This window comes from Phalacrocorax aristotelis, chromosome 3, assembly GCF_949628215.1.
Source record: "Phalacrocorax aristotelis chromosome 3, bGulAri2.1, whole genome shotgun sequence".
In the NCBI taxonomy this organism is placed as follows: domain Eukaryota; kingdom Metazoa; phylum Chordata; class Aves; order Suliformes; family Phalacrocoracidae; genus Phalacrocorax; species Phalacrocorax aristotelis.
In genome coordinates, this window is record NC_134278.1 from 39863691 (window position 1) to 39885418 (window position 21728).

Here is a 21728-nt window from a genome sequence, read left to right on the forward strand (position 1 = left end):
TGTACGTTTCATGACCTTCAAACATTTCCTCTGGTGCTCTCACACTTGAAGAGCGGAGCAAGACAGTACCTGAATTCTCACCAATGCCGCTACTAGATCTTAAATAAAATGCAAATAACTTAAATGAATCCAACATTTTCAGAGAAGCCAGAAAAACCTGTATGCACTCTAGTATACCTACTAAAATACTCAGAAGTTCTAATTCTGTAGGAGTGTACATGTCTTTCAGAAGTAATACAACATATGTGCATGCATTTACACTTACATCTGATTTTTAGCCGCTTGTCTCTGAGCTTTCCGTTCTTTCCTTTTTTGATCTGGTGGCTTAGCAAAAACAATTTCAATGTTTTCTCCCTCTAAATCTTTGCCATTCATTTCTTCCATTGCCTGAAGGAATTAACCAGACTTTAAATATACTTCTAAGCATATCTGAAGTTATTAATTTTATTCTATCTTTTAGAGCATGCATTTAAAAATTTGTTATCCAGAATTAACAATATAAAGCTAAAATTTTTTAAAAATAATCAGACAGCATAGTATCGTGGGTTCCGGAATTATGCATTTCCTCTTAACTTGGCTCTCAAAACCAGGACTGCATGTATCAGTTTAGAAATCTTCCACTCAAAACTGTAAACGGGCTTCAATATTTGCAAGCTGTTTCAGTTAATGAAGTGACAGAACTGTCCTCTGAAAGTACAGATTTTGCAATAAGGGAATGAATTTCTAATTCATTCATATCAGCACACATGCAAACACTACTAAAACTAGAGATCAGTGTATGTTTTATTCCTTAATTTTACTTGTAATAAATGTAACTTTCTTTTTAAACCAGAAGCAAAAAATTGGAATGTAATAGTCTCATTCTGACCACAAAGAACCAGAACAAGCCACCACCACAAAACACCCCCACCCCGAAACATACAATTCCCATGGGTCACTGTAATTGCTACAAGTTAAAGTCAAGGAGTGGGATTCTAAATTCTGCCAGTTTTAGGGACTCTACATAGCTAAGCCTTGATGGGATACATATCCTGTGAAAAGACTCTTTCCATCATCTTCCCAAGTATCTGCTTTAAGGCATCTGGATGAGTAAGAAAAACTGAATCCCTTTGTATCCTGCATCCTCCCACAGAACATAAAAAACAGATTGCTATAGGCAGGAGAGAAACTACACTTGCCCTTCCTAACAACAGATGATAGGAAGGGGAAAAAAAAAAACCAAACACCAAGACCAGGCTAGCAAAATCCTGGAATGACAGTTACTCAGCTGTCCAGCACCTCTCAGCAAAAAGAAAAGGTGCTATTCCACACCATGAAAAGCAAGCCATTCTGTTCCTGGAAAATAAAAGCATTACCTAAGTTTTTATAATCTGCCCTAGAGCAACTGCTTTAGATTCTATCAATAATTTGGTGAGAAGAGTAATTCAACTTCTGGCACTTCCGTTTCAAATGATAACACGTGACTATCTTAGATACTCGTCAGCAGAATTACTTAGGATAGGTGCATCTAAGATCCACTTTTCAAGCTAGCAACTGCATCTTCCTAGGAGACACCCAGAGAGGACAGAGTTATCAGTGACAATGTGTTACCATTTCTCCAGACAGAGCTTTTTCTCAAGTTAAAAGAAGCATACAGCTTCTAAATGTTGCCTGAAGTCACTACTTACACACACAGTTACAGTCCTCCACACTTACCTTTACAGCACCATCCCGTTCATCAAAATGAATGAAAGCGTAGTCTTTTAGCTTCTTCACTCGCTCTAGCTTTCCAAAATGACTGAAGGCCTTTTCTAGTATCTCCTCTGTTACAGTATTGGCAAGATTGCGTACAAACAAAACTTTTACCTGGGGGGGGAACCAAAAAACTTAGAAGTATGATCTAATTTGAAAATACAAGGTGAAGTTTTGCAAGTCATTACTATTGGCAGTACTGAAAACATAATTACATTTTAGGTACAGCATGTTATATACATATACATATATACATATATTTAGATACTCATACAGCATAAGCTAGCTCCCAAATCCCCTAATAGAAATATTACATGTTTTCAAACATGATTACATTACAAGTATGAGTATTGTGAAAATCAATCCAATTTGTGTTAATGTTTAAAAGAATCCTAGCAGAAGTGATTTTCAACTCAGAACACTTTGACTTGAAAGAAGGGAACCAGGATTGGTTACGCACAAAATAATTAACTCATCAAACACTTCATTGTTTAGACAGGTTTTTGCTCAGGTATTTGTAGAACAGTCATCACTATAATATCTAGGTCAGAGGTGACAGGCCTGCCACTCTCAAGCTGCTTAAACTTGTGGCTCCCATGCTAGAGCTACACCAAATACCTAGCATCAGGACTGTGCTTGCCTGAGGAGCACTTGGTGACCTGAATCCACAGCTAGAAGAGAGAACGCAGACAGGAGGAGATACTAAGGCTGACACTGCCAAGTCACCCTTGGACTTTCTCACAAGTCAAACTGTGTCCTTCCCTTGAGGAACTGCCACCTCCAAGTAACTCTGAAAGTCTATTCCCTCCCCCAGCTCTCTAAAGCACACAACATGGCCCATAAGTTACACAAAGACTGCTACGCAACTTACAAGATCAGAGTGGCTCGTTATCTTTCAGCTATTGACATATGTCCTGTCAACTGCCTGACAGTGGCTAAATCATCAATATAAAGTTTCATCACCAACAGCTGCTTACGATAAAAGAAAATACAGGGCAGTTTGACAAAGGCTTAAACTAGACTCTTATTTAATATAGCAGACAATGTACACTGGACACCAGGAATCCCATATGTTAGAGACCCGTCAGTATTCAAAGACTTGTTCTGGTGTCCACACTGACACTGCACTAAAACACCGTACATCCGCACATTTTCATTATATCATCCATGAGTTCTCACAATTTATGAGCTTCTGACTTGTTGGGGAGAGTCCCTTCCATATGCTGCCACTATGCCCTGACAGCCTAGTCACCTCCTACTGCCAAAGGATGCTCACAGTCTTACCTTCCTACAATGCAGTGGTGCATCAGCTGCAAAGACCTGCAACTTTTGTTGACACCCCCTCTGCTGCTAGTGGTTTCAACCTAGCTGATGACAAAGAGTGAACACTGTACATGGCACCACTGACTTCCCACTCCTAACCCTGAAGGTCAAGACAAACAACACAGGGTGTGTAAAGGAACCAAAGAAAGCATGCTTCAGTTTTTGAAGCAGAGCTATAATCTCTACTCCCATCACACACTCTGACTCAATAAACACCTTTTTTTAAGAATTACTATGTAATTAAGTTACAAACAAACACGACAGACTTCCATAAATCTTTGTCTCACTCACTAGCCGAATGAGGATGGGATGCAGAGTTTGGAAGAAGGGATGCTACAGATCATAAATCTGACTCAGAGTATCAACTCTCATCTTTCGCGTAGTTACTCTTGCTGATTCTCAGGAGATGATAAACATCATAGCCAGATCCATGAGGAAGGCTGCTTCCTGCCCTCTATTAAGCTTCTCCTACATGCCTTGACAGTAAGAGCAACCACTATTTTTTGTAACCCATGTGTAATAAACGTTTTACTAAAAATGTCCTGTTACCTTAACCTTATTTCATGAAAATGAATCACAGGAAGTTTTGTGATGTAATCAATGGTTTTAAAAACTTTCAAACAAGCGTGCCTTATTCTTGTACTCTACAAAAGGAGGAAAACTAAATCTCAAGAAAACCTAAGTAACTTTCACTAATAAATCCACAATGACTGACAGTGTCAGACATGATAAAAAAACCTCAAAAATAATAACTTTTTTGTTACAAGATGTGCTAACACAACACTTTTTAAAGAAGTAAAAAGCAACTAATTTAAATGCTTTCCAGTGTAGACAAATCCATTAATCTCTAACTGCTGAAATTTTTTAAACACCTTTGGTCATGTTACAGGCTAAAAGCATAGCTGAACCAAAGATGTCAAAGGTAGGAGGCAGGTCAAAGCCTAGCTTGAGAGAAGATGAATCCATCTTTACTTCATTTAAGCTATCTAAAGAGGGAAGGAAAAAAAAAGAAAAAACAAAGGAAGTCCTCTTCATTAAGGCTCACAGATTATAACACCAGGGATCCATAAATACACACCTAACAAGCAATATACCCAGCAGCAGTATTTTGTCATAGACAGAACCCACTTTTAAAACTGCTTAGGGTTAGACTACCCCCAAAACTTCTGGGATCTGTTCCTTTTCCTCCTCTTACCTACAGCACAAGCACTTCAGACCTCATTACCACATTACCCAAGGGTTACTAGCACTGTCTCCTGTCCCGTAATCCACCAGGCAGCCAGAAGCATAAGACTTTATTCATCTGCTTAACCTGCCACTCCAGAATATCCTCTGTAGACTCAGCCATGCTACAGAAATCTAATAAAACATTAACAGATTTATCTGCACTACAGATAAAAGAGGCATCAAAATAATACTTAGGAGAAATTAAGCAATCAATACAGCTACTGGACGTTGGAAAAAAACCTTCACTTTGTACCAGAAAGCAATTACTTAACCAATTATACTCTGATCTGTCAGTAAAAGCACTGATCTCCTGCAGCACATACATCTAGCTTCAGAATCTAGCTTTCTACCTCATCACGCTCAAGGTACTTCACATTTAAGGTAATGGCCCATTTAGATTTTAAGTATGCATCCATACAGTACTCCCCACAGCATTTAAGCAAGAGTCTGGAGGGGAAAGGAAAAAAGGCTCGAGTTAACATTTCGGAAATTTAAATTAGTATGTGTCCATATATTGATGAGACGACATGCTGCTTCTGTGAGGTATTTAGGACAATGCTGTTCACATTCTGGCTACAAAAGTGAATGTGTCTTCTCCATAGTTTGCACTTATGCACTTGCTTTTCTAGCCATCTTGACAAGAAATCCGCCAATCAGATTACTCTGACAAAAGCAACCTACTTCTACTCACAGTGTTTCCTCCAGGGCCTTCTACCACAGGAATGTGTAAGTTTACAAGGATCAATAGCTCTCCCTTTGCTCCCAGACTGACAGTACACAGAAGCAGTGACAGCCAACCTGAAGCTCACACCTGGGAGATTACTGACTGCAGCAGCAGCTCAGCTGTTCTTTCTCTTAGCAGAAAAACAACAAACAGAAAGTAAACCTAACACCTCCAGAAGTGCCAGACGTGGTCAGAGTTTCTCCAAATGTACAGTAAGTGGGCAAAAAAGACTGGAGTACAGACCTTCCTTGTTGCAAGAATAGAGTAAGGGACACAGCCAGCGAGAAAGGTCAGATACCAATGCTTGTCTCAACTTCTGCCTTCAGACACAAGCTAGATGTTCTCTACTTCAGTATTCTCATTCACATAGTCTTACTTTTCCATACACTTCAACCCAAGCTCCATGACCTCTCTTTGGCGTATGGCACTAGAAATGTACAAGTTGATTTTCTGCACATTTTCCATATTTATGTTTCTTCCCTTTTCATGTCCCATTTAAAATACAAAGGAATAAAAGGTATTAACACACTTTAAAAAACTGTATATTAATGGGGCAAACCACTATCAAGCTTTAATTTCTTTAGCCTTTCACTCCCCACATCTGTAAACTTACTTAAGAAAGATACCTGATTATGTCCCCTATCACTTCCCCCTCACGTGTTCAGTCATGTCAGCAGAAGTTCCTGCTCATTTATTTTAAGTTTGCTGGATTAGGTCCGTTCTCTTTTGAGCCAAGAAGCTGAACAGATAGGTAAGCTGCCATATTTAGGAAGTGCCACCTTCAACAAATTTTACCTGCAACTCTTCCCCGCTGCTGACAGTCTGTGATGCTGGGCAAGAATACTAAGATTTTCCAGACAGGCTAGTCCAAAAGCTTCTGTAATACCTGTATTACAAAAGCAGCTTTTTCCCCTAAAATGAGCCCCCCCAACCCTTTTTCCTTATGGCTCATGAAAGAGGAGATCCCAGCCAAGCTATCTTACTAGGTCCACCAAAGTAGGACTCCAGCAAGTGGCGTGTCTCAGATGAGAGTAAAAGCACAGCAAAAAGCAAGCAAAAAGCAAGAGGTAAGGATATGGGCTAGCTAGGAGTTTCCATTGAGCAACTCAGCTACACAGCACAACTGAAAAAAAGGACAGGGTTGGGCATTGTTTGTTTTTGGTAATTCGTAATTGGTTTCTGGCAAAATACCACACATATATAAAACAACTGCTACAGTGTAGTTAAGTGTTAACAGTCCAGACTTCAGTTTTACTGAAATATTTGAAATCCAAAATGCTACCAGTCTTAGTTTTTTAAGAAATTAACCCCCCCAAAATTAAAAATAAAAATAGAGTTCCAAATACAAAGCAATTGCCTAACTTCTCAGAATTAACTGCTAAAGGCAACTCTGAAAATACATTTGTGCGTCTTGCTGACATGTTCAAATTCTGACAAAGCTCCAGGGTTAAAAAGAATTAAGGCTTGTTCTGTGACCGCATCTAGACTTCTGTCCCTCCAAATATCAAGCCACAAAACCATTTTAACTTTTGGAGTCACCCAAATGAGCGAGCCCAGATGAGAAATTAAGTACTTCACCCTATGTGCCATTTTGGCAAGAATTATGTTCAACATTCAGCCTTGGGAGCACAAAGTAACATCAGTCAATAGAGTTTTAAAATTCACATAAGTTCTAGAGGGTAGTAATGTTTTTATCATCTCACCTACAACATCTCTGTCAAGAAGGCTGAAAGATGCTATTTAAACTTCGGCTAACATCAGGAAGTACTTACTTTGGAACAGGGCACTTTAAACCTATGACGGTTCGCTTACAGCTTTATTACCTTTGCCATGACTTCAGGATCTGGGTCTTCTATAGGGTCAGCCCATTCAACTGTAACAACATTTCCCCAGACTTTCACTTTGCCGCTCATTAACCTACGTCTGGCCTGAGCGGCAGTTTTGTGATCTTCATATTCAAGGAAACAGAAACCCCGATTCTTTTTCTTGTCATCAGGCTGATGATACAATATGACATCTGTAAGACCCTCTGAAATTAAGCAAAATATTTATTTGTTATGGCTTCGATCCATGAATTTGTATTATAAAGCAGGGATTATCTCTCTGGTAAGTATGCATCTAACAAGTGGCTCCAAAAAAGCATGAACACACTAGACTTTTAAGACCATGTACATACTAAAATTTCTCTACCTTCAAGACCAGCATTTTCAAAGAGACTCTATCGCAACTCAGGTTCCATTTTTATTAAGTGAAGAAATCTTAGTAGCTATGGAAGAGTACCTTTCCTCTAACTGAGAAGAGGTAAGGGCCACCAGAAGTTGTACTTTGAGTTCTCCTCTCAAACCCTTAAGCCACTTATCAGCATGCGTTTTTCCCATGGATGTCTAAACAACAAGAGATCAAATTTGCATGATTTTAAGACATCTAAAAAGTTTCAGTGTTGCTCCAAGGAAGTCACCAAATGTTACTTTTGCCAGTTCATGTGTCATTATCAAAAACAGATCCTTATCAAATCACTAAGAATTCTGAAGCACAGAACTAGTTACACCCTCCAACCTGCTTCAGTTTTGCCTTGAAAAGTTTTAAAACATCCATTAGCATTGAAATAATTAAACCATCTATTTCTATTAATGGCTTTTTTAAACATTACACACTTATTCTCTAGGTAAAACTTGGAACCACGCGTCTAGTCTAATCACAAATACTTCAGCCCTCAACACAATTAAAAAAAAAAAAAACACCAAAAAAACCCAACAAACCAACAATTAAGTGTCAAATGCTGAGAAGAAAAATGCTGAGTGGTCTTCGTTTCGATTAATCATCACAACCATATGCCAAGAGTCCATCACTCATCATGTCTAACACCTCTCCAGCTCTGCAAAACAATTACTGACTTACCTGTTACTTTGCTAAACTCTTCAACAATTTGCTCCTTGGTTTTACTCTTAGGAATAGAGCCAACAAAAAGCCTATTATTGGCAACAGAGATGCATACACCAATGTGTTTTCCAGAACGAATTTCATGGTTGTTGTACTGAAAGAAAATAATTGGACAATCATCCGTTACAGGTGATTTTCACTCCCCTCCAACTGCAGCATACCAAATATCTCACTTTTACAAACATAACATTTAATAATATATTAAATTCTTTGGCGCTTAACACACTCTTATGATGCATATTCAACTGAAGCATAGCCATGTTCTCTAAGATATCTTCACAATTTCAGCCAACAATTATTCTTCCCTTCTTGTTTAAGCCTCTTTTTTAATACATGTTTCTTTAGAGACTTTTTCATGTAGAACCATGAAAGGTAAATCTTATGTCCAAGTCATCAAGGTCAAGGCTTCTCCCTTCACAACAGTGCAGGAAAAAAGAAATGCAAGTTCCTCTATAGATTGTACCTATGAATTCTTGAATTGTGTGTATACAAGACAGGAGTTACAATTAAAGTCAGATTCGCTTCTGAAGTTCCAAAGTTAACAAAAGAAAGAGAGCTGTTATCAGGTCTTCTCTACAAAATGTGCAAGAGCAATTGGCAAATATTTTCCAAAGCACATAGATTACACATGTAAAGATAGTAAACAGCAAGAACAACCTTCTACTGACTTGAAATCCTAAGACTTCTGTTCAAATGCTTCTCCCATAACAGATTGTTTAGAAGACACCCTGAACAAGTCAGCAGTTTCAAGAAAAAAAAAAAAGAAGTATTACTGTAGACATCTGTTGACAAAAAATGCCTTTCACTGAGATGCAGACACAGACATGCATCATCCAAATAAGCAGCAGGGAGGTCAACTGGTGGTACATCAACCCCTTTCCAACTGGAAGCCCTGCAACAGACAGTTTTTTAGCTAGGAAAATGTATTTTGTGGTCAACATCTTATCGACAAGTAGCAGGATAGCTTTTTAGAATTTAATCTAGCTATTTATTTTATGAGTTATTTTGTGTTGGGTGGTAAACATTTCTGCAAAAGCAAGTTCTCCCACATCCCTTCTTGCTTTGTACACTAAAACCAGGATGAAGATGAGTTTTTATGTATATTTATCTCATGCAAACAAAACCTATATCTCTGAAAATTTTCGAAGCTAGAAAACTGCACCTAAGCAAGCTAAAAGGAGAACTGTACATGTGATAAGATCTGGAGTGGCATCTTCCCAACTAATTCTGGCTCAAAACATAGTAGCATACAGTAGAAGACTTCTATCTCCATATCTGTTGCCCATGTGGCAGAAAAACAGTTGGTTTTAAAGAAGCAAACAGCTGCACAGGAAGACTGCATATTACGATAGCCACTAAGAGACAGGCTTATACACATTAATGAAGAGACAGATTACAGTAGCTCAAAAACTACTGTAAAGAAACACCTTTTAGAAAACACTGACAGTTTATTAGTCTGGAAACAAGACACAAACTGATTCTTCATTAACTGAAGTGTACATTATGAAGCTTTTTTTTTTCTACTGAGAGGGTGGTCAAACAACATAACAGGCTTCCTAGAGAGGTGGTTAATGCCCCATGCTTGTCAGTGTTTAAAAGAGGCATCTGCACAATGCCCTTAATAATAATGCTTTAACTTTCGATCAGCTCTGAAGTGGTCCGGCAGTTGGACTAGATGATCGCTGTAGGTCCCTTCCAACTGAAGTAGTCTATTCTACATGGAAAATAGAAGATAATAACCAACTGTTCCCTGTTAAAGTCTATGACCACAGTTTGGCTAGACATTTAATCCAAAAAGAGCCTCTCATACAACTCGTGGCAACAAAATAACAACTTTAAAAAATTAAAAAATTCTACCACATTGCAATTCCATATTGACAGTAGTATCTAGTAGCTTCTTCATACTTTGTAGTATGAAGACATTAGCTTCTACTTTTTATTGTATGTTTTCCTTAAAAGAAATAAAACAGTCTTGAATTAGGTCCTCTTGAATATAAAGGTGGTGGGTTTTAGGTAAACAGTTTGCGTATCATCTGTAAACTTAGATTAGACATGAATAGGCCCAAATCATGGTCCGGGTAAAGTGCCAAAACAGTCAGGCTACCAAATTAGCTATGTCAGCACACTGCTTCCCCCTCCTGTCACCACTGAATCAATGTCTGAAGTTAGTAACAGATATTAATACCCTCGAGACACTCTAATAAGATTTTTTGTTGTTGTTGCTAAGTTCTGTAAGAACCTACTCACAAACAGGTCAAAGTATGCATATGGTCTGTCTTGCCATTTTATCCACTTAAACTCTCACCAGCAATTTTAGTTTATTTCCAGCAGCAAATGGGAAGTTGTACTGCTATGCATAGCTGGCAAACTGCTTAAGGGGCATTATTTGCCTAACTCACCTGTACTTGCACTTTGATCAAGTTTTCATTTGCTCTAGTCAAAAATACACCATATGCTACTATAAGTTTTCAGTATGTTCTCCTACAAGCTTCACCTCACAAGTATTTATCCTATACATGTCTACAGTAACCTTAATCACTCAGAAATCTTTTGAAAAAAATGAAATCTAACAACTTCATATGGAATAGGCAGAACACCATAATTGGAGTTATAATTCTTAACCAGTATAAAACAGAAGGTAAACACAAACATGTTAATGGGAAAAACAATGCCTGGGATTAACAAAAAAACCAAAATTGTACTACTCATAGTCGGTGCTTGCGTGAACATTTGAGATGCCATTTCAACTTAAGCAGTGAGGGTTAACCACACTGAATTAAGCACTGCACATAAAATTAACTACTCTTCATATCTGTAAGACTTCTCAGGATCAGGCCATAGCATCACTCCCTTTTTGTCTCAAGCACAGCCCCAAGGGTATTTCAAACACAATTTAAGGAATTCTCCCTTTAAGCGGCTTAAAAATACATATGCATAAACAAAATCAAGGCTTCAGTCTTTTAAATTGCAAGGTTTCTTCTGGTTAATGAACAGGGTAACTCAACATTAAGTTTACCCAAAAATTTTAGTTAAGTTTTATATTAAGTTGTTATAAAGACTGTGAATGACACACCAGCCACACAAATATGAATTGTATGCAAAATATGTTACACCAACTGCAGGAGCCTGAAGACAGGTCAGTTTATTCTCTGCTGCAGTTTGGGTATTGACAAAACCTCATAGCTGTCTCTTATTACTCAGAAGCCTACAGGCAATGCAGAGATCTTTATTCTTCTTTCTGCTATATTTCCAAGTCCCAAGGAAGGGGGGAAGCAGCCTCTGGGAATAAGATGGGAAATAACAAAAGAGCCCCTATCCCAGGGAGTCCAGAAAGCTGGGAAGTAGGTTGTACACACATCAGAAGATTATAGGTAGTATCAAAAAGAACACCTCCTGTTAAAATACTAGGATATTAAAATGGCTAGGACCAAGGGTTCAGCATTTCTGAGAGGTCTGTCAGCAGCCTCTCCCATGCATGTGTAACTAATAACAAATGATAGACCCATGATTTTCAGCTGAGCTCTACAGCCATATTTTGCTAGTACCCTGCAAATCACTCCTAAGCAACGTGGGAAACTTATAATAAACCAAATTAGCCAGCCAAGTAGGGTTGGAACCATTCAAAAGCTGACAAATGCCACAGGATCCAATTTAAAACTAACCCTGACCTCAAAGAAGTTAGCACGAAGGCTGAAAAACTCCCCAATCAACCACACCACTTCAACTATTACAGTCAGTGGCTATTTAACCGAAAAACAGAACACAGTGCTTCCCCCCACCCCAGCATATCAAAGATTGGATATAAAGAGACACCAAGTACCTCCTTCCCTTGTATCATTTAGTGGAAGACTGAGGTTAGGATCCGATGTTACTTTTATGGAAAATTTTAGAGCATGCTGCCTTTAAGCAGAATCCAGCTAAGTGAAGAAAAATGCCTTTTCGCTCGTTTACTAGGTGCCTCTGAGAACAGATTTGATTTGATTCACTGGTTTGCTAAGCCATGTGCGTAACTCTTAAGAGTTCACACACAATATAAATAGCCAGGTTGACAATGAAAGTACAAAGAGGTACATGCAGTTGTCCTCAGTATTTTTGGACTGCGCACAGGAACGCCAACCATTCTTATTTAAAAAGCTAAACAGCATATACCAGACACTTTTGTGCTTCCACTTTTGCAGACAGTTCTGTATTTTTTCAACACACATTCCCACCTTCAGCTTGATTTGTCTCCAACGACTCATGTTATTAATATGTCAATAGGGTATCAGAGTGGTTTAAGATGCACCTTAACTCAAAACAGAGAATTTAACCCTACTATACTAATACAGTATCAGTACACCTCAGAATGAGTACTGTTAGCACTCTTGAGGGTCATACCGCACACTGATCTTGGCCATATCAATGCAGTAGTAACTAGCTCAAAAAATTCCAATTCAGCTTAACTAGAAAAACAAAAAGGCAGCATGAGGGTCAGGGCTGTGTTTTGTTTCCCCCTCTTTTTTTTAGTGATGGATACTTCACGCATAAAATCTAGAAAGCTAAAGAGTGGCCTATTTCTTATATCTAACTATTTCACACTTCTGTGTAAAACAGAGGAATTGTTTATTAACCTGGCAGGAATTACAACTTTTCCCAGCCAGTTGCAGCAAACAGGACAGACCTTAACACTCAAGAGTGATTATTTCCCATCCAAAGTATCTAATGAAATTCTGGTACTTTAGAAGCATTTTTCCAGCACGGGTCCCCCTGCTGGTGCACAAGCAAATCAGAAGTCACAGCCAACCAGACCAAAGCTTCCCTTGTACCAAAGCAAGGCAAACACCACCTCTCTCCAAAACTCATCCAGACGCAGACAGCTCAAAAGTCACCACTGCTAAGGCAACTTTTGTTAATAATAAAGGTTCATCTAATTGGACAAAGCAGCAGTGCCCTCAGTTTTCTCCCCTGCCCTGTCCCTAATACAGCCAGTAAAAATGTACACACATTGTGGAAATATTTAAAAACATCTAGTAAGCTTTTATGAAATGATCTAACAATGACGGTTTCATCTTAAGCATTAGGATCAGGACAACTGCTTATAAGCCAGAGAGCATTCTTAAAAGAAAAAAAACTCCAAGAAAACTTACCAGTTTAACAGCTTCCTGAGCTGCCTCTTTAGTACAAAAAGTGACAAAAGCATATCCTCTATTTAGACCAGTGAGTGGATCCATCATTAAGCGAAGATCCCATATAGGACCAGCTTTCTCAAATAATGGAACAAGTTCGTCTTCAAACAAGTCTCTTGGAATCTTGCCCACAAATATCTACAACACACATACAGAGCGTTGTTTATAAAAAAAATACTTGCACAGAATACATCTACCTAAACATCTCCTCCTCCTCACCTCTGTACCGACAGACGGTTGTGGTCCTGAATATACAGACTCTGGAGGCGGTCCACCATACTTCCTCTGTCCAGTAGTCACATCAAGAGTGTAGCCGGTTCTCTCCAAGAGTGCCTTTAAGTAAGAAACTTAAGATTTTAAAACCATATATCAAATTGAACTAGTTTAGATGCACTTCATTCAAACAGACATACTTAAAATTCCTCTTAGACTGTACTGCTTTGAAACTCCCACAGTCGAGCAAGCATACCGCTAGTACTTCAACAAGAAACTTGCAGAACAATTATTAGAACTACCCGGTAAAGAGACACTGCTAGAAAATTAGAGGTTCGCATGGAGTTTTCCCAATTCCTTAATTTTCATTTAAAAAAAAAAAAAGCCAAGTAATAGAACAGTGAGCTTCCCTTTAATTAGAAAGATCTTAGTCTGAGCCACTTCTTGTTTTGGCACGTCCAATCCTGCAAACATTTATGCACAGGAGTTCCCTTCACTTAATGAGATTACTCATAAGTGTGAAGTTAAAGAACACACGTTTAAGTGCTTACACCCCTGGAACACTGTACTAACTGCTTCAGGTATCCCACCACTGGAGTGGTAGTACTACTTCTTTTCTCCTATCCTCCCCCTTCAAAGTCCTTGCAGGCACATACAGCACGACTGATCCTCACTAGAATCACTGCACACAGTTACAGATTATTACCAATTTAAAATGTTAGCTGAAATTCAGTATGTAAATATATAATGAGAAACTCCTCTGAAATTAGACTATCTTAATAATTTTGTACAAAGACAAATCAACTCTACACAAAAAGAAAGAACATATTAAACACACCTAATTATATTCAAGAGTTAGCAATTTCACAACTGGAAAATTCCAAAGTTCTTTTAAATGCTACAGGCATCAGCAGTAAAAGCTATGCTACTTTAAGTTAGTTAACTAAGCCTTCATGTTGTTGTTTTACGTGGAAGTGACAAAAACGGTATCAGTTTTTTTGATTTTATAATTAATGTAATCCTAGCCTCAAAGTCAGGAGAAAAAAGATTTTCTAGTTTCACAAGCTACATAAGTTATTTGTAATCTATTAACACATTAATTTTGCAGTTTACACATGAGAAGTTAAAGATGAAAGGTTCTCTCTCCTTTTAAGACATCAACTAAGCATGCCTAGATGGTTTTCCTTTCCTTAAACATTGGTAAAGTTGCTCATCACAGAATTTTAAAATAAATCATAGTATGCCTAAATCTTGAGACAGGAGTCTCCTGCTAGCAGAAGACCTGGTCCAAGAAATAGCATGTCCATTACTAGGACAAGTTGGGGTACAGTTTATGAGAACAGTGATTATGTCTAAGAAGTGGACTAAATCCTAAATCCATAACAATCTGTCTTTTCAGACACACATGGTATCTCCTCCCTAATGTGGAATTGCTTTAAACCTGAACTGAAGGGAAGGAAAAAAAACCCAAACAACAAAAAAAACCCAAAAGACAACCACCAGTAGCTGAAGTTATGCATTCTGAACTCAAAGACTTATGCTGACAAGTTTCTGAAAACTTTTAGCTCTGAAATAGAACTGTCTCAACTAGACACAGAGCAAACTGTCAAATCTTTTTTGCTTTTATATATATATTCAGTTCCAGTAAATAACAGTATATTGTTTCCTCTTGAAGAGGATAAAACATCAGGTAAAAATGCAAGTGACAGCTTTCAAATAATGACAAATAATCTAAAATAGCCTTTCTAAGAAAAGCACAACTCCAAAAGAATCCAAGTATCTGTCACAACAGCTTTGAAAAACCACAGACAGCGTAACTTTTATCCTTTAGGCACATACCTTAATTTTTGCCTCATCTGGTCCTTTGCTAGAATCTGCCACCTTGGTCCCTTGCTTTTCCCTCTGCCTGTATGTCTTCATGACTCCACATAAAAAGGCACTTTTGTTCTGAAAACATGACAAGCCAAAATCTAATTTTACCTTGAGCTAATACAGTGTTCATTTTATATATCCCATATGGATCACTGGAGAGACTTAAGCAAACTTCTTTCCAGTCAACTAGCAGTTTATCCCTCAACAATTATATTCTAAATTGCTTAACATTACCTGAACATGTGAGAGATCGCTGTCTTTAAACTGCTGAAGCACTGCCAGTGCACCTTCTTCATTGAATTCCTTTAAAGCTTCAATGGCTCTTTCATCTAGATCACTATGTGCAACTAGCCCTAGTGAAAAGGAAAAAATTACTAATTATATTTGGGCAGCAATCCTTGTTTAACCACTTTTAACACATGTAACACATTGCAGTGATCCCTAAATCAATCACTGATTAATATAAGTTACTATGCCTAAGAAATCACTTGGTCCTCCTAAAGGTAAATATTTAAGTGTACTTAACCTTTTTTCCCATCAAAAAGTGTCAAAAAAAAAAAAGTTACGAATCAGAGTACTGCAGTTATGTATTCATTTGACTTCTGTGAAACTCAAATGTTACACGGGCCAAGTTTATTTTCAATATCCTGAAGCACATTTCAGAAGGGTCTATCAAAACCTGACTTCGCTTGCCTACCAATAGTACCTTGGTTCATTTTGATAAGACTATAAGCCAAATAAACTGCAGCACTAAAAGTGACAACCACAATCCAAAAATCAAGCTTAAAAAAATGCTAGCTATTACCATGGCTGAGAGAACCAATACAATAACCTTTGCATCCATGAGCCCAAATGCTATGTCACAAAGTATCGTTTACATCATAAGATGAATACCAAGGCTTCAGTTAATTACCTACGACTACTGTAGAAAATGCACAGAGACCACACCACCTGTATTCCTCCTAAAAATCATCTCTTGCCTATTCCAGTCGTTGCTATGGTCACCTGCATGCTTCTTTCCACCCCTCAGCCCAAGTGGCTCTGCCCAAGACTTTTCTCTGAAAAATACTATGACAAACTAAAGCACTGAATGGAACACATCCACAGATTTTGGTAAGACTGCAGTTCCCATACTTTTGGAAACCACAAAAAGTTGCTATTTTAGCCCAAAGACAGCAGAATCCAATAAAATATTGTAAGTGTGGTTTTGCAAGTTTTACATCTTACCTGCAACGTAAATTTCGTCTAGTTTTTCAGCAACTTTCTGTGGTAAACCAGCATCAAGCAATGTCTGGAAATGCTCAGAATGGGTAACTGCAGCAGAAGTATCCATGGGCTCTTCAGTACCATTCCCATTAACATGTTCAGTAGCCATGTTTCCAGATATCTGTTCAAATGCAATAAGCATCACAATTAAGCTAAAAATATCTTCAAGTAGAACAATTCAAGTGACAATACATGCAACAGACTGCCCTATTCGTGGAAAAAAAAAAAAAAGGAAGAAAAAAATCACAGACCGCTTCCTTGATACTTTTTTAATTTGGAAGACGCAGAAAATTCCTCAAAAGAAGCACTAACACAAAGGAAAGCCCTAACACCACTGCCTAGCGGGGGTGGGGTAGCTTTCACTGCAGGTTTTACACAACCCAGCCAGACACTCTGACTCACCTCCCTCTCTCCGTCTCTCTAACACACTCCCTGAGAGGCTCTGAACAAGTTAGAAATGGAGCAAGAAGCCAATGGCGGGGGTGGGAGGAAGAGCAAACCTGCCACATGCAGCCGCCGCTACCGCCGCGATACCGTCACTGACACCCGCTGCTGCCTCCACCTCCCGTCGGAAACTCGCTGCCCCACGAAGCGAGCCGCCTCTCCGGGCCCGGGGCGCGGCCGGGATCCCTTCCCGCCTCCGCTCCCGTGTCGGCCGGGCAAAGCGAGAGGAACAAAGCGCTCTTCCCAGTCCGCACCCACCCACGGTGGCGGCGGCGGCGGCCGCCATGAGCCCGATGGAAACACGTGCTCTGCGCGTTCAGATGTCCTACAACTTCCTCCAGTGACCGACTTCCCCCCCTCCCCGCCACACTCCCGCGGGAGGAGCGGCTCCCCCCCACCCCAAGCCCCGGCCATTCCCCACCTCTCACCCTATTCCCCCTGGAGAGTGGTTGCAACACCCCGGGCCCGATTTCACCACTCGGCCGGCTGCTCCCGGCGCCTCCCGGCCCCGCCGCCGCCACCCCCCGGCCACACTTCTCCCCGAAACAATGCAGGGGCCCGCCGCCAGCCTCGCCTCGCCTCCCCTCCTGGCCGGGAAACGCCGCTGCCCCACCGCCCATCGCCTCGCGACCTGACCGGGACACGCGAGACCCCGTCAACCCCACCCCACCCCCACCCCGCACACGCCGGGCATCGAGGTCGCAGCTCGCCCCGCTGGGGAGCAGCTCCCCCGGCCCAGCCCGGCCCCTCACGGGCAATGAATGGAGCAACGGAGCCAGCAGGACAATGAGGCGAGAGCCATGCGCCCCAGGCGGGGACGGCCCGGGTGCCCCCCCGGTCCCCGCCACCGCCACCGCCGCCTCAGCGCCGGGCCTGGTGCGCGGGCACCGGCCCAGCCCGGCCGCCCCCCGCCCGACAGCAGCGGCCACGAAGGCAGCCAGCTCCTCCGCCCATCACGCAGCGCCTGGCAGCCGGGCCCCGGCCCGACAGCGCTGCAGGGCCCCAGCGTGCGCCTCCCGCCCGCCGCCTCCCCTCCGCCGCCCGGCCCGGCCCGCTCCCACCCCGCTCGGCGGGCGGCTGCCACCGACTCAGACCCGCGGCCAGCCCGAACCCCACCAGCCCGCCCGCCGGCGCCCCACCGACTGACCTGTCACTGCGGGGGTGAAACGCCGTGCACGAAGGGGGCTCGGGGCGCGGCTAGCGGCTCGGCGTGCTGAGGAGCTGCCCCCCCTTCTCCGCTCCCTCGGTTGTGTCCGGACAGTCTGCTGGAGCTGGCGTAAAATGGCGGCCGCTCGAGCGCTCACGCCGCTGCTGGCACCAACCCCAGCCCCTTCCACTCGGCTCGGGGAGGGAGGGGGGGGAGGGCGGGCGGGTTGGGGGGGGAGAGGAGGAGGCGCCGCGCGCGCTGGCGCAGCCCCAAACCCGGGGTCTCCCAGGCAGCTCCGCAAGGGTTATCGCCTCGCCCCGCCCGCCGGGCTGCCCGCGCGCGCGCGCGCCCGCCCCGCCCTCGTGCGCGCGGTCTCCCGCCCCCCCCCGCCCCACGCGCCTTGCGTTCCATGCGCGCGCCGCACGACTTTCGCTCGGGTGAAGCGTTAGCCGGCCGGGGCGCGCGGCGCGCCGCCCGGAGGAGAGGCGGTGGCGGGACGGGCCCCGCGGCGGGGTGGGGAGACACAAGGATGGCGGTGCGGGGCGCCCCCCCGCCCCCCTTGCACCTGTACGGGCGCCAGGCAAAAACCGGCGGTGGCGGAGCGGCTCGGCGGGCCGGCCGGGGATTGGGCGAGCGGCCGTTCCCACGGCGCGCAGGTGGCACAAAGGGGACCGCCGCGGCGCGCTGGGGCGGGGTGGGAGGGGGAGGGAACGGGGACACACACACGACGGAGGAGACAAAGCCACGCAGACAAAGGGAGGGGGGAGCGGCGCTTTGTGTGGCTGCCGGGCAGCCGAGAGCCCGGTAGCGCGCCGCGCCGCTCCCGGCGTTCCGCAGTGGGGACGGGAGGCGCCTCACCCCGTTCCCTGAGGGGCGCCCGGGACTGCACAGCGCCCGTCCCGCCCCAACAGTCGCGCGGAGGGAGCGTTTTTCCAAGGGGAGCGGGAGTTTCCCTCAGTCGCGGCGCGGGGAATCCGCTGAGGCAGCGGCGTTAAACGGCGGCGGGCGGGGAGGGTCGGGCAGCAGCACGGGCTTGGGGGTCAGGCAGCTCCACCGGAATTCCACAGCCTAGAACTGGAGAAGCGAGGCCTCTGCCCCGCAGCCACCCTTCCGATGTCCGTCCCTTTGGTGATTTAGCTGGTGCTGGCCCCGGCGGAGGGTGGCTCTCGCCACACAATGCTGTCAGATGCGGGTCCCTTGCCGGGGAGCCTTGTTGCACACTTCTGAATTCCAGTTCCTAACACGCCTCACTTGCACACCTCCCACGAGAAACTTGGAAGCCAACCTACTAAGCTCTGCCAGACCTGTAACTCCAGATGAAGACAGCGAAATGAAGGCAGGAAAGCGCATACAATGTTACTCGTTTCCTCAAAGGCAGCTCAGCGACAAGCTGACCAACTACTGCTGCCCCTTAGCCCAGCCAAACACCATCAGTGTATCTCCAGTGTTTTAAAAGTACCTAAACCTGCACAGAGGAGCAAGCACACAATTATAGAGGTAGTCCACTGTCAACAAATACTCACATGCTGGTAAGTATGTGAAACATACAACTGGTATTCGGTATGAGAAAAAAAACCTCAAGTACTTGATGCAGTAAGACTTCATTAAAAACAGCCACACCACAAGTTAGTCTGAAGCAGCAAGAAATACAGGGCAGCTGTACACTGTCAAATAGACCAGCTAATTTATAATTTGAAAGTCTCATTAAAATATCATTTTTACTCAAACTTTCCCCAATGTTTAACAGCAAAGGCACTCTGAAAAAAATAATTCCAGTAAAATAAAAACTATTTTTTTTACTGCAAACCTGTGCGGTATTTGTCATCATATTCTTTATTAAAATGTGCATATTTTGCTCCCTTCAAAAATTAATAACTTTCTCCAGAAATACAGCTATCAGCTGGACAATGAGAGTAATACCCTCAAAAACAAATTTGGAGGGCATTTTTCAGTGAAACACTGCACCAAAAGATGTTATTTGCAGACATTTACAGAAGGTGTTTCAGTGAGGTGTTTACAATACAGGTGTGAGCCAGAGGAATATGTAAATTTCATTAATGGATTTGTTCTCTGGAACTAATGAAAACAGTGAAAAATGTTTCATTAAAATTCTCAGTCAGTGGATCTGACTAACTACAGGTGGCAAACTCCTGAGAAAGTAACCCCCACTTTCAGGCCCATTTTTAGAGGGAAAACTTTTTATGTACTTCCCTTTTCCTCCATAAAATGGGAAGTAAAAGCAATAAAAGGACTAGAATAAATGCAGTGAACAGATTGCACCCTAATTTAAAATCACAGCTGACCCAGAACCAGAGTGGCAGCTATTTGATCCTTTTATGTAGACATTTTATGTACAAAGGAGGAAGCAAAGAGTTCCTCTAAATATAGCTCAATTATTAGCCCTGATATCAGTAGTACAAACACAGAAGTGGTATGCCCAGGAAAAGATCTGTGAAATTACAAGTTTTCTTCTCCTTTTCTTAATCACATAGAAGATCTATTGAAAAAATACCCTGCCAAGAACATTTGCAGATGCTTATCTGGTGACTTGGATTGACACGTGGCGTTTCACTGCACATGCCTCGCAGTTTGACAGCCTCTCACGATAATGAAAGTTGTGTTAATTCCTAAATGTTCCTGGAATATGAAGCCCCTGCCTGCTTCTAGTCCAATTGTAACCACTGTAGAGCCCCACTGAAGCCACAGCTGGACGTCTGAGCCTCCCCAGCACATCCACAGTAAAAACAGTGATTATAAACAGGACCAACTACAGAGTTGCACAGATAAAGCAGTGAAAAATAATTTGATTATAAAAGTCCAATTTTTGCTTTTGAGCTACTTATGTACAGTTAAAGAATTATACCCTAAACAAAACCCAAAAATCTAGGAGTCTCAATAGGAACCTTACCTTCCGTTTCTGGTCTGATGCTGATCCTGAGGATCTAGCTATGACACCTGTCAAGATTGCATGGCATTAGCCCGTCCCAAGTGTGCACACACTGGAAATTTAGGCTCAGCTGTACTTGAGCTATGACATGCACCAGCTACAGCCTTAGAGGGGCAGATCACTCTGATCATACAGCAAATGTCACTGCTGGTAATAACGAAACAAGCCCCCCGCGCTACATCTGCCACAGCACAATTCAGAAATTACTCAGCCGCTCTTGGGGTTTCTCAGCAATAGGATTTTCAACACATCCTAGCCCTTGGCCTCCTTGTCAAGACTGCTAAGCATGAATTTATCTGTATGTTATATCTAACTTCAGGAAGGGACTGCAGCCTGCAGTTTGATGTAGTGTAGAGCTGGCCACTGGCTTACTGCCCTGAGATCCTTGGTAAAATAAGACTATTTGGGGAAATATCAGTTTAATTAAAAGTCTGTTTAATTCATTTGTTCTATCAGTCAGAGGCTTTATGTCTTAAAGGATGGGTTGGGTTACAAAACACAAGGCTTGTGCCTATCAAAAGAAAAATGCAAGTCAGATATTAACCAAAAGGAGATGAATCAGATCTAGGAAGTTTTCTTCAAGAGAAAGCTTTTCATATACGACTGGATGGCTCAGTCTTATACTTCAATACACAGATTTGAGAGTTTTTCCCTTCTAAAAAGTAACTTACGATCTAAAATTGTCACATGATTTCAACCAAGAAAGACTAAACTTAAGTATGGTAAAAT

The 21728-nt window shown here is 42.3% G+C and overlaps 1 protein-coding gene across 7 annotated transcripts in view; it reads right to left on the bottom strand.

The window, feature by feature from the left end:
* SYNCRIP (synaptotagmin binding cytoplasmic RNA interacting protein) overlaps positions 1-18397 on the bottom strand; it is a 26492-nt gene extending 8095 nt beyond the window's left edge. For 5 of the 7 annotated variants that reach the window (XR_012659572.1, XM_075087226.1, XM_075087225.1 and 2 more), the window contains exons 1-10: positions 18053-18375; positions 16423-16582; positions 15430-15548; positions 15163-15270; positions 13330-13443; positions 13072-13248; positions 7904-8039; positions 6829-7034; positions 1696-1845; positions 266-387 (exon numbers count right to left, since the gene is read on the bottom strand). Coding sequence is in view for 6 of the 7 variants with exons in the window: in XM_075087226.1 (XP_074943327.1) it covers positions 266-387; positions 1696-1845; positions 6829-7034; positions 7904-8039; positions 13072-13248; positions 13330-13443; positions 15163-15270; positions 15430-15548; positions 16423-16570 (1280 nt within the window). In the remaining variant the exon portion in view is untranslated. Of the gene's footprint in view, positions 1-265; positions 388-1695; positions 1846-6828; positions 7035-7903; positions 8040-13071; positions 13249-13329; positions 13444-15162; positions 15271-15429; positions 15549-16422; positions 16583-18052 lie in introns of all 7 variants that reach the window. The other 2 variants (XM_075087221.1, XM_075087227.1) reach the window with 2 other exon arrangements.
* Positions 18398-21728: the final 3331 nt, after the last annotated feature.